This window comes from Malaclemys terrapin, chromosome 3, assembly GCF_027887155.1.
Source record: "Malaclemys terrapin pileata isolate rMalTer1 chromosome 3, rMalTer1.hap1, whole genome shotgun sequence".
Lineage (NCBI taxonomy): Eukaryota > Metazoa > Chordata > Testudines > Emydidae > Malaclemys > Malaclemys terrapin.
This window is the reverse complement of record NC_071507.1, coordinates 95,430,614-95,444,246: the sequence shown is the minus strand read 5'-3', so window position 1 is coordinate 95,444,246 and position 13,633 is coordinate 95,430,614. Positions and strand designations below refer to the sequence as shown.

Below are 13,633 nucleotides of genomic sequence, written 5' to 3'. Positions count from 1 at the left end.
CCAAACCAGAACATTTATTGTACTCTCACCACTTTTTAGTTTTGGTCGTTTAGATAAAATGGAGCTTGTTTCCAAACCAAGTTTGCGTTTTGGAATCAATGAGGTTTCAGAAAATAAAAACCTGGACTCCTTGGTCCATCTCCAGAGCATAAGCTTGGATTAATACTTGCATCATTTTCATAACATCTGACACCAAAACAGCCAATTGTTCACTTTTTAGCTGTGCCAATTAAATCTGACATTTTTAACCAATCTAATTGATTTTAATGTTAAAATGTATTATTTAAGTCTGTATGTGGTTGTTCCAAAAAAAAAAAAAGGTGGATGTGATTTAAACTGGCAAAGCATCAAACGCCAGAAATACACAGGGAGCCAGAAATATTTACAGAGGAAACTGAGATGTCTATCCTTTCAATCTGATAACTCTGTTAAAGAGTCATTTATGTTTCTGATCTATGATGAAAAAAATAAAGGCTGCCCTTAATTATTTAAGTGATACTGGATCAGTCTCAGTACCGGTTAATACATAAACTGTAGCTTTTGTGTTAGTTTAACTGAATACCTGACAATGTTTGACACCCTAGTGAAGTTATTTTTTAAACAATTTGTTTTTCTAATGATCAAAGTCTTGCCATTCACACAGCTGTGAATTTGTTGACATCCCTGACCCAAAGGAACCACGAGTGTAATAAATCGGATCAAACTTTGGACCTCTGCCAAGCAGAGTCTGCCAACTATGTCAAGTTGTGCTAATTATGCATGGTGGCTTCATTGTATGGGTTATTTGCTTTATTGTACTGAAATAATAAAGTCATTTGTACTGAAGCCACAAGTTGGATTCAGTTTGAAGTTCACGGGAGAGAACTTTAAAATGGTAACTTCTGACACTGCCAAACATACCAGCTCTCTGCATTTACAGAAACACAGATGGAGTTACTAAATTTGTGAATCCTGGCAATATTTTATTGTACTTTCTAGGATCTCAGTTTTCATGTGAAAAAAAATTTCAAGCCCTTCTGATTATGACGATTTACCTGGTGACTTAACTAATACAGCGTCATAATACCGTGTTGATGGAAAGCTTGGGAAGAAAGAAATGAATAGCACCAATAGGTGAAAATTCCCCTATTCCTCTTAACAGGACCATAACATTGAGCATTACAGACTCTCCATGCTCATGGGGATATAGCTGGCCTAAAGCTTTGAATTTTTCACCATTTCAAATAGGTAATTCCTGTTTGTTGTCTAGTAGATTAAATCAGTCTGGCGGGATCTGAGCCCTGATACCATACTGATGCTCTGGCTTGGAAGTCCATATCCAAGCTGATTTCTCTAGAGGCTCCTACTCTATTTTCCCTGATCTGAAAAGAAGCAAGACATTCCTTCACTTTTAAAATTCCCAATATCATGCTGTCCCTAATGGACTAGAGAGCTGATTGTGGTTCCCTGATTCAGGGCCACCAGGCCCTGGAGCACGTTAGGGCTGCATAGGCTCAGTGACTTAAGGCCTGTGGAAGGTTCCATCCATGCCATGCCTCGTCTCCTCCTCCCTCTTACAGGAGGGGCAAGGGTGGGGGGCAGATGATTCAGGAGGAGCCATCTTCACCAGCAGTCCATCAGCAGAGAGTTCCCCGGCACAGGGGGAGTTTTCCACTAACTGTCTCTGGCTGATTTAAGGCCCTTTGAGTTGCTTATGTGACACAAAATGGCCTTAGTGGTCTGGAAAATCGGAATTAATTTGGTTTCTTTGTGCATTTTCCATAGGGAAGGAGTATATAGGCCAAATTTGTTTTAAAGCACATTTTCCCCAGCATGTCCAAGGAAGGGAGGGCATCTGAAGGAGGGGAAGTAAACTTTTTAAGCAGTCAAGCGCAATGTTCATAACAGTGAAATCCAGAAAAGTGGCTGCCCAGAAAACAGAATGTATCCCTTTAACTCATAGAAATTCAACATACCTGGGCATGGCCCTGCTTCATTATTACTATTACAATTATTAAGTTAGTATTCACATAAGTGTATGCATTTAGGTACGTTCAGCACACTATTACTCCTTTACACGTTGCACTTTTGTGGTGAAATCTTCACCCCACTGAACTCAAGGGGAGTTTCATCATTGATTTCAATGGAGCCAAGATTTCACCCCATGTTTGTTAGGTGCTGTTTCTACATGCAGGAAAGAGAACCCGCGGTTTTCAAGAAAATGTTACCTGACAGTCTTTCATGGTATTCTGGACTGAAGCCTGATCTCCAATTCTCTGTTGTTTCTTCAATCTCTTCTCTTGGGTATCAAACCAAGTTTTCAGGCACTGCACATTGTTTTCATATTCTGTCCAGGATTCCAGCAGGCTTTCCAACAGCTGGATCTGTAAAGAAACACATATGTATTTATCCTAAATGAAACAGCTTCTCTGTCAAGAAAATTAAATAATTCAGTGCAGATGAATACTGATTTGTGCTTTCCTCAGAATTCAGTGTATTCCTGCATTCAAAATTTAGAACAGAGTATACAGTCAAACTCAATTTTATTCATTCTTGATTTATTAAGGATTAAACAGCAAAGAAACAACTCAAAGAAGTATTTCACTGAGGAGTTTCTCTAGTGATCTAGCTCATGATACCCCAAATTTGTGACAAGATGGAAGGAGCTTTCCACATAAAAGTTGGAGTGGCATGCTCTTCAGGTGAATGGTGATGGAGTGAAAGATAATTTACAGTGAAGAAGAATTCCAGGCCAAAGTTATTTCAATGTAATTTACTGCTATACATTTGTGGTTAGTGAGAACCGCCACTCATTATGCACATTTATATTTTACTTGAAATAAGATTGTAGGTTATTCACTTTTCTATTTTATGTTTGCAGAGTGCCTGGCACAATGGATTCCTGATCTTTATTGGGACCTTCTATGCTATTCTATTATAAAACAAACAAACAAATAAAAATATAACTATACGTGTGTTCTTTGACAGATTAGCAGAATTTGCTAGTAGTTTGACTTCACAAGCACGAAAAGTCTGCTAATGCCCAATTTTAAGCTCAACCTGCCACAAGTGACAGATTAAGACAGCATCAATCTTCTGAGCACTTTAACTAATAAACATTGGAGAAACAGAAAGCATTCATTCACTCTTTGTTTCAATCTGGACACCACGGTCAAAAGTGTGCAGGAGCATTTGAAATAATTAGGAAATGCATTAAGATAAATGTAAAACTACTACCGGAAAGAAGATGACAAGTCTCTGAGAACACTGAAGCAATTACGTTGACACTAGATGTTTGGTTTAGCCAAAGGTGGTGTTCATATTACTCAGGACATGCTAAATTACTTTTAGTATGTCTACTCCTGAATGAGTTGCATCTATTTTTAAATGCACACTTAAAAGCAGTTGGCCTTTTGCTTACCTTTTCTGTTATCAGGCTCTGGAGGATCTGCCAACGTCTGTTCATTGCTCCAAGCTGTTCTGCAAAATCAGTCTTGTCACTGCGTTTACTTTCCACATCCTGGCTGCTAATCTGTAGTACGGACTGGTTCACAAAGTCTACTGTCAACTGTTTGCAGTTTACATCAATTTTAAATCCCTGGCAAAAAAAGAGAGGGGAGAAGAGGAGGATCCATCATCACTTTTCATGCTTATTCCTGGAGAGTTAGCATGGAAAATAGCATTTCTGGTTTATGATCTAGCAATAAACCAAGATGTAAAATATCCAGACAATAAACTACGAAAAAATGAATGTAAAAATATCAGTCCTTAAAACTGTATGTACTAACTTCTGGAAAGTATATTTTCAAGAAATGATTATTTACCTGTTCTGTAAATGTTGTTCTTCAAGATATGGGTGCAAATGTGCATTCCACTAAGGTGTGTTTGTGCAAGGAGTACCAGAACTGGAGATTTTGTGCATGTGCCCTATACCACCTCCTAGACCCTCCTGAGAGTATATAAGGGTGGTCCCTCCCCCACCCTTCAGTTCCTTTGCACCGGGGAAGATGCTGTAAGATTCTGATGGAGAAGGGCAGAGGATGGGTTGTGGAATACACGTCTGCACCCACATCTCCAAGAACAACAATTACAGAACAGGTAAATAACCATTTTTCTTCTTCCAGAGGTTGCAAATGTGTATTCTACTGAGGCAACTCACAAGCAGTACCGTAAATGGGGGGCTACTGAATCTATTTAAACAATGATTGCAACACATATTTGTGAAGTTCACATCAAATTTGGATGAAGTGGTGATGGCATAATGAATGAACGTATATACTGAGGTCCAAGTGGCAGCCCTACAAATGTCCAGTATAGAAACATCTTCAGGAAGGTGACAGATGTAGCCTGGACCCTTGTTGAAAGGCAGAGAATCTTTGCATAGGAGTACTGGCTACCCTGTAGGCTGTTGTAATGCAGGAGGTGATCCATGTAGAGATCATCTGCGCTGACACTGTTTGACTTTTCATGCAATCAGCACTGGAGACAAAAAGATGAGGAGACTGAAAGGCTTGGTCCTGCCCAGACAGAAGGCCAGTGCCCTCCAGACATCTAAGGCACATAGATCAGAATGTGGTTTCAGGAGGAAAACCAGGAGATGCGTTGTCTGATTTAAATGAAAAGCTGACACTACTTTAATTAACAACTTTGGGTTGCAGGACTACCTTGTCTTTGAAAAATACAGTATAAGGAGGGGCTGTCGTCAAAGCTTCTAGTTCAGATGCTCTCCTGGCCAACATAACAGTTATGGGAAAGCGATCTTTTGGCTTAAGTGAAGTGAAGAGAAGATTGTCAAGGACTCAAATCCCGTAAGAAGCTGCTAAGGTTGAGGTCCCAAGGAAGTACCATGTCCTTAAATAGGTGGGAAAAGATGTGCCACATCTTTGATGACTTACTCAGCAGAAGATTTTCCCATTACCATGAATGGTCTCTCCAACCAGTGTGCTGAGGTCCATCTTCGAAATTTAATAATCATGGGGTTGGAGAATAGCAAGGCTCCTTGGACAGGAAGGTTAATAGCAGAGATAGCTACAAGGTGTACCCTCAGAACTCATAGAAATAGGATCTCAAATGCAGAAGATACTCTGCAATGTCTTGGATCCTCACTTTTGAAGGCTGTATTCCACGATTAGTGGACCAGATGGAAATTTTTTTCCACTTAACCAGATAAGTTGAACTTGTTGATTGCTTCCTACTGTTGAGTAAAATCTCTTGAATCACATGCCCTATACTGGCCTAGCCACTCACAAGCCATGCCATGAGATGGAGGCTGCATTTGTAGCATTTGACTGTGATGTTGCGACAGTCTGTCTGGGAGGTGAGGCAGATGGTGAAGAGATTGAACTGAGAGACTGTGAAGATCTGAGAACAAGCACTGCCTTGGCCAAGCCAGTGCTGTGAGTATTATCATGATGTGATCTTGTTTCAGTTTGTGAATGACATGTGACATCAGAGGGATTGGGGGAAATGCATACATTAGCCCCGGTCTCCAGTCCAATATCAAAGCATCATTTAGTAAGCCCAGACTTTGACTTGCCCAAAAGCAAAATTGCTGATACTTCTTGTTGTCTTTTGTAGGTTGACTGAAGGAATGTCTAATGCCCAAAGGATGGACCTCAGCATCCTGGTTTTGAGACACCACTCATGGTTGTGGGAAAATCTACTGCTGAGGAAGTTGGCCAACTGGTTCTGGGTGCCCAGTAGGTATGTAGACACAGGAGTGATATCCTCTGTGATGCAAAACTGCCAAAAGCTCATTGCCTCTTAGCAAAGCTGGCTAATGTGAGCCCCTCCCTGCTTGTTTAAATAGTATATTGCCGTTGTGCTGTTGGCCAAAATTTGGAACAAGCAGCCCTTAATGCAGGGAAGGAAAGCTCAGTAAACTCTGTGACTTGCCCAGAGCTTGAGGACATTGATAAAGACCAGACTCGTGCTCCATCCAGAGTGCTTGTGTCCATGACCCTTCTAGGTGAGCTCCCCAACCTATCAAAGAGGCATCTGTTACAACTGTTGCAGCTGGGGTGGGGGTGGGGGGTGAGAAAAGGGAATGCTTGTACATACGTTGTCCTGGTTTATCCACTGCCATAGGGCATGCAACATTGCAGGTGGGAGCTGGACCAACTTGTCAAAATGGTGCTTACTTGATAATAGACCAATTTCAGCCACGCCTGAAGCATATGAAGACACAGTCTTACACACTTGGTTGCATAGGTACAAGAGGCCACATGGGCTAGCAACCTCAAATGAGTCCATAAGAATATAAGAATGGCCAAACTGGGCCAGACTAATGGTCCATCTAGCCCAGTATCCTCCCTTCTGGCAGTGGCCAATGGCAGGTGCTTCGCAGGGAATGAACAGAACAGGTAATCATCAAGTGATCCATCCCTTGTCATCCATTCCCAGCTTCTGGCAAACAGAAGCTAGGGACACTTCATGGTTTTGCATCCCTGCCCATCTTGGCTAACAGCCACTGATGGACCCATCTAACTCTTTTTTGAAGCCTGCTATAGTATTGGCCTTCACAACATCCTCTGGCAAAGAGTTCCACAGATTATTGTGTGTTGTGTGAAGTCATACTTCCTTTTGTTTGTTTTAACCTGTTGCCTATTAATTTCATTTGGTAACCCCCAGTTTTTGTGTTATGAGAAAGAGTAAATAACACTTCCTTATTTACTTTCTCCACATCACTCACGATTTTATAGACCCTCTATCATATCCCCACCTTAGTTGTCTCTTCTCCAAGATGAAAAGTCCCAATCTTATTACTCTCTCCTCATAAGGAAGCTGTTCCATACCCCTAATCATTGCTGTTGCTCTTTTCTGAACCCTTTCCAATTCCCATATATATTTTTTGAGATGGGGCAACCAGATCTGCACACAGTATTCAAGATGTGGGCATACCATAGGTTTATATAGAGGCAATATGATATTTTCTGTCTTATTATCTATCCCTTTTTTAATGATTCCCAACATTCTGTTCACTCTTTTGACTGCCGCTGCACATTGAGTGGGTGTTTTCAGAGAACTATCCACAATGACTCAAGATCTCATACTTGAGTTGTAACAGCTAATATAGATCCCATCATTTTATATGTATAGTTGGGATTATGTTTTCCAATATGCATTACTTTGCATTTATCAACATTGAATTTCATCTGCCATTTTGTTACCTAGTCCAAGCCATGGTGGATGGATGAGACCTGAGGGACATGTATACGTTGTGAATCATTTGAAATCTCTATTGGAGAATGAAAAGCAGTTAAAATTGTTGATTCATGCAGGGTCTCAATGAACTTGAGTCTTGAGTAGGAATAAGTGTTGATGTTTCCCTGTTCCGGGTGAGTTCCAGATGACTGAAAAGACTGATGGTAAACCTGACGAAGCCACGAATCTGGTCCTGGGACGGCCCTCGAATCAGCCAATGATTGAGGTGAGGGAAGACATGGATTCTGTTCTTTTTTAAGTAGGCTGTGAGCACCACCATGCATTTGGTGAACACAAGAGGCACTGATGATATGCCAAAGGGAAGTACTGTATACCAACAATGGTGGCCCCCCGTCACATAATCTAAGGAATTTCCTGGGACTGGGCAACATTGCGTTTCTTGAAGATCGAGGGCAGTGAACCAATTGTTACAGACTAGGGAGGGAACGACTGATGCTAGGGTAACCATGCAGAATCTGACTTGCTTGATAAACTTGTTGAGAGCCCGAAGGTCCAATATGGGTCTCAGGTGTCCTTTGGACATGAGGATCAGGAAATAGCAGGAGTAGAAACCCCACCCCTGAAACTGCAGGGGAACTTTCTCTATAGCCCTCAGAGTACGCAGAGTCTGAACTTCTTGTAAGAATATAGACTCATGAGATGGATCCCTCAAAAGGGACAGAGAAGGAGGTTGTGGAAGAGGGATGGAAAGACACTGGATTGAATACACCAGTCCCAGCACTCAGGACCTATTTATCTGAGGTTATTACCTACTAAGCACTGAAGAAGTGAGATAATTTTTCCCCAAAAGCAGCAGGAGGGGGGAGGAATGGGAAGATCGCTGTTGGCTGTATTGCTTTCCTGACAGCTTGTTGAAGGGGAGAAGATTGGTTAAAAAAGAAAGATGACCCTCTCTTCTGAGGCTTATGTTTCCTCCTCAAGATGTCTGTTGCCTCTGAGAACAGAAGGGCTGAATGGTACTGGTGAGAATATTGCTGTGGAGGCTTATATTGGCATCTCTTGATGGCTGGACTATAAACTCCTAGGGAGCGGAGAGAAGCACACAAATCTTTAAAAGAGTCAACACCTGGTCAGTCTTGCCTGAAAACAAAGATTGCGCATCAAAGAGTAGGTCCTCAAAAGATTGTTCAATATCTGGCGCTATACCAGATTTATATAATTATGATGCCCTTTTTACTATAATTACAGAAGCTATCACCCTGGAGGGAGCATCTGTGACTGGGGCGAGGTCTTTGCAACCAACCAACTCTCTGCTATGAAAGCCCTGAACTCCTCTTTTGAGTAGTCTGGCAATTTACACTGGTCTACAATTTTTGAGAAGTCGTCTGCTTCTGAGATAAAATGTGTTATTTATTATGTATTTTGATGTGCTGAATTCAAATATGACAATTAAAACAACGGATTGGCTACGGTTTCTAAGATATTTACATTTTTACATTTTATGTCTATGTATATTGTGTAGATAGTAGAGTTTTAATCATAAATTGTAAACCTAGGTCTTTTCATGTGTTTATGGTTGCTTTACATGATAATATTTCACCTGTCCTGTTTATGTAACACTTTAAAAATCAGCAAAAGGGTTATATAAATAACATTTATTATGAAACAAAAGGCAAAAAACTATTATGTACATAGTTTAGTCCTCTTCAGTGTCTACTCGGCGCTTCTTGGTTTGTCTCTTATATTCATTAAATGGAGCATCTCTTGTCACTGTCCAGCAATAGTCTGCAAGCATTGACGGGCTCCATTTGCCCTGATAGCGTTTCTCCATTGTTGCAATGTCCTGGTGAAATCGCTCGCCGTGCTCGTCGCTCACTGCTCCGCAGTTCAGTGGAAAAAAATCTAGATGAGAGTGCAAAAAATGTATCTTTAGTGACATGTTGCAACCAAGGCTTTTGTATGCCTTGAGGAGGTTTTCCACCAACAACCTGTAGTTGTCTGCCTTGTTGTTTCCGAGAAAATTTATTGCCACTAACTGGAAGGCTTTCCATACCATCTTTTCCTTGCCACGCAGTGCATGGTCAAATGCATCATCTCGAAGAAGTTCACGAATCTGAGGACCAACAAAGACCACCTTCCTTTATCTTAGCTTCACTTAACCTTGGAAATTTTCCACGGAGGTACTTGAAAACTGCTTGTGTTTTGTCAATGGCCTTGACAAAGTTCTTCATCAGACCCAGCTTGATGTGTAAGGGTGGTAACAAAATCTTCCTTGATTCAGCAAGTGGTGGATGCTGAACACTTTTCCTCCCTGGCTCCAATGACTGTCGGAGTGGCCAATCTTTCTTGATGTAGTGGGAATCTCTTGCACGACTATCCCATTCGCAGAGAAAACAGCAGTACTTTGTGTATCCAGTCTGCAGACCAAGCAAGAGAGCAACAACCTTCAAATCACCACAAAGCTGCCACTGATGTTGGTCATAGTTTATGCACCTCAAAAGTTGTTTCATGTTGTCATAGGTTTCCTTCATATGGACTGCATGACCAACTGGAATTGATGGCAAAACATTGCCATCCTGCAGGAAAACAGCTTTAAGACTCGTCTTCGATGAATCAATGAACAGTCTCCACTCATCTGGATCGTGAATGACGTTGAGGGCTACCATCACACCATCGATGTTGTTGCAGGCTACAAGATCACCTTCCATGAAGAAGAATGGGACAAGATCCTTTTCACGGTCACGGAACATGGAAACCCTAACATCACCTGCCAGGAGATGCCACTGCTGTAGTCTGGAGCCCAACAGCTCTGCCTTACTCTTGGGTAGTTCCAAATCCCTGACAAGGTCATTCAGTTCACCTTGTGTTATGAGGTGTGGTTCAGAGGAGGAGGATGGGAAAAAATGTGGGTCCTGTGACATTGATGGTTCAGGACCAGAAGTTTCATCCTCTTCCTCGTCTGACTCAAGTGAGAATGATTCTGGTGCATCAGAAACCGGCAGTCCTTCTCCGTGGGGTATTGGACGTATAGCTGATGGAATGTTTGGATAATGCACAGTCCACTTTTTCTTCTTTGACACACCTTTCCCAACTGGAGGCACCATGCAGAGGTAACAATTGCTGGTATGATCTGTTGGCTCTCTCCAAATAATTGGCACTGCAAAAGGCATAGATTTCCTTTTCCTGTTCAACCAGTGGTGAAGATTTGTTGCACAAGTGTTGCAGCATATGTGTGGGGCCCACCTCTTGTCCTGATCTCCAATTTTGCAGCCAAAATAAAGGTGATAGGCTTTCTTAACCATAGTGGTTATACTGCACTTTTGTGATGCAAAAGTCAGTTCACCACAAACATAGCAGAAGTTATCTGCACTGTTCACACAAGTACGAGGCATTTCTGCTCACTTTGGCTAAACAGAAATGTGTCCCTTTGCAAAATCAAACACTGACAAATAAGAGAGCACGACACTGTATGATTTCTAGAGCTGATATAGGGCAATTTGTTCAGCAGAGTGAGGTAAACTTCGTTATGATTGCATCATCCATGACTTCTAGGAATAACATGATGCAATTCATATCACGTATGACACAATACCAGCTTCAGATTCCATCATTCATTGTTTTGCCCAAAAAGTAAGTACTGTCCAAACCCAGTCATAGATTTATTCATAGATCCAGTCAAAGATGTATTTTAGTCATTTCTGGTTTAAATTGAGATCCCTTCCCTTTATAACTCACTTATCCTCCGCCATTCCCAAGGCAAGGGTCATATATACTGACCCAATAACATATCTTGAAAACTAAAGCCAATCAACAATTTTAAGCATCATTTCCGTTCTCAGTGACCCAGAATTAGTAAAGTTTGACTACATTTATTTCAGAAGCATTTTGGCTGTAGAGCAGTGTATCAGAGCATTTAGACATTGCCTCCCAGTTGAAAAAGTCATATTTTGCTAATACAGCTCATTGGTTCACTATTCACATCTGGAGCAAGGCATTGGAATAAATCTTTCTAACGAGTCCAGTCTTTTAGGCTCTTTTTCCTTTGGAATTGACTTAAAGTTCCCTGCCGCAACTCTCATTAGCAACCATGACAATTAGGGAGTTTGGTGCTGGGTGAGAATAAAAACACTCAAATCCCTGGGATGGGATGTGGCACCTTTAAGACTAACAGAAGTATTGGGAGCATAAGCTTTCGTGGGTAAGAACATCACTTCTTCAGCTTATGCTCCCAATACTTCTGTTAGTCTTAAAGGTGCCACAGGACCCTCTGTTGCTTTTTACAGATTCAGACTAACACGGCTACCCCTCTGATACTGGGATGGGATGTTGTATCTCTTGTCTGTTAATTTAGCTGTTGGGGTTAGACACTCTGGATTAAGCATAAGGCTTTCACTGGCTGCAAGACAGCTTTGTTAATCAAGACAGCTACTCTTCCTGGAACTGTTGCCTGGAGGATGACCAATAACTCATGGGTATTTTCCTAAACCAGTTCAGCTTGACTATCCAAAGCTATAGTCACTCTCCAAGGGTACTATCGTGGGGGAAAAAAAGTCTCCGGCTCTGGCATGCTTTGCGCAAATACACCTGAGGGAATACATGTCTGCAGCGATTTGTTCTTGTTATTGATGCTCTTTTAGAGAAAAAAAATCTGACATTGAAAATAAAATGCTTATGTGCAGATGTATTTATCAGAGTAAGAATGTTACCAATTTGAAAGGAACTGGAGTTAAGAATTTACATTCTAAAAATCCGTCTTTCAAATTTCATTTGGATAAGGAATTTTTCCTATTTGGCCTAAACCATGTCTAGAATTGTTTGGTGCTAGAAAACAAGAGTTACCTTCCTATCTAAGAGGTAGGTGATCTTTCTATGTAAAGAATTCATAAATCAATATTCAACATTTGCCAAATGTTTTGTGGTCTTTGGACAAAATTCAATCATAATAAAATTCAATTATTTTCATGTCACCTTGCCTTCGTACTGAAGTTACACAATACAGAGCTTTAGTTCATACGCTGAATCTGATAAAATAAATCTCATGTATTTCCCAACCATCCCCACTTAATTACCTTATACTTCTGTAGATAATCCTGAATGGCTTTATGTCCTACTACATTTTTTATATTCTCTTCATCCTCCTGAATGATATTTTCCATCAGTGAAATCCAACTCATGAGTTCAGTGATGGCATGACGAGAAGGAAGCTTGTCCATCTGAAGCTGTAAAGGCAAAGGATTTCAATTAATGACACTGTCAAGAGAATGGATAAAAGCACTTTGCTCTGCTAATTCAGCATACTCTATCTTTCTCTGTCTTCATTATTCTGCATACTTAATAGATCATTTGGTCTGGTTTTCTGGATGTTTATAAACTATAAAGTATAAGTTCTTTTTGGAAGTATATTATATTACATATATAATTGTACATATTAATATATAATGTGTCTATATAAGCAAAGAACCATATTTTAAGTAATATTTTTAAACCGTCACTGGTAGTAAACCATAAGCAGTTTTGGATTTACTTCCATTGTCACTGTCACTTTTAGGTAGGCATGTGGATGAGCCTATGAAGATTCCACTACTGAATTTTAATAACCTGTCAATTATCAGCTCTAACTACACTAATTACACACTGTACTAGATATACATGGGTCCCTGGACAATATCTTATACCCTCTTCCTTATTTGTTAATGGCTGATGAGCAAGTCTGCTGCAACGATTTCCTACTTCTGTGCCCTCCTCCTATTGCAATGGATTTCTCAATGGATTTTGGAGACTGGATTCTTTAAAAAACAAGTCATTTTCAGCTTTTGGTGCATCATTTTTAACTTAAATTTAGTTCTTCATTTCTTTTAAAAGGACAAGAAAATTATTCTCCCTGATGGCAGCTTATATCTATCAGATTGCTTCTCTGTTTCTTAAGAAAAACAAAAGTATATAACCTGCATTAGGAGAAGTTTCAGAAAGCTACAATATGGTACTATTTTGCATGTATGACAAGCCATCTAATGCAATGAGTGCAATTAAAACTTTTTTGCCTTTTTTCCAGTGTGTACACTATTACCAGGTCTAGCAGTATTCCTCATTATATAGCGAAAATTATACCTGCATGAACCCATAATACCTTACCAACTAATGAAAATAATAGAAGAAAACTTCTTCACTGAGACCATTATACCCTGTGCAATAGTACTGAAGTTAACAAAGGAAAAGTAAAATTTCCTATTTCAAACATCCAGTTTCCCCCTATGAGGCCTGCATTTGCTTTTTCTATACTTGTTTTTGTCTTTCCCAGAGTTGACCTCTGCCCATGCAATTTTGGCATAATGAATTAATTAATATATATAAAATAAATAAATAAAATAAAATAAATAAAAGCAACAGCCCTTAACAAACAAACCACTCCTAACCTGACATTTCTGACCACGGGCTACTAAAAGGCTAGACTGCAAAATGTAAAAGTGACTCCCCCGGTTTCTTGCAAATG

The 13,633-nt window shown here is 40.3% G+C and overlaps 1 protein-coding gene across 1 annotated transcript in view; it reads right to left on the bottom strand.

The window, feature by feature from the left end:
• The window catches only part of LOC128833814 (nesprin-1-like), a 161,728-nt gene that overhangs the window by 85,016 nt on the left and 63,079 nt on the right, over positions 1-13,633 (bottom strand). Inside the window, exons 25-27 of the mRNA XM_054021965.1 lie at positions 12,213-12,362; positions 3,401-3,577; positions 2,208-2,363 (exon numbers count right to left, since the gene is read on the bottom strand). Coding sequence (XP_053877940.1) covers positions 2,208-2,363; positions 3,401-3,577; positions 12,213-12,362 — 483 coding nt within the window. The remainder of the gene's footprint in view (positions 1-2,207; positions 2,364-3,400; positions 3,578-12,212; positions 12,363-13,633) is intronic.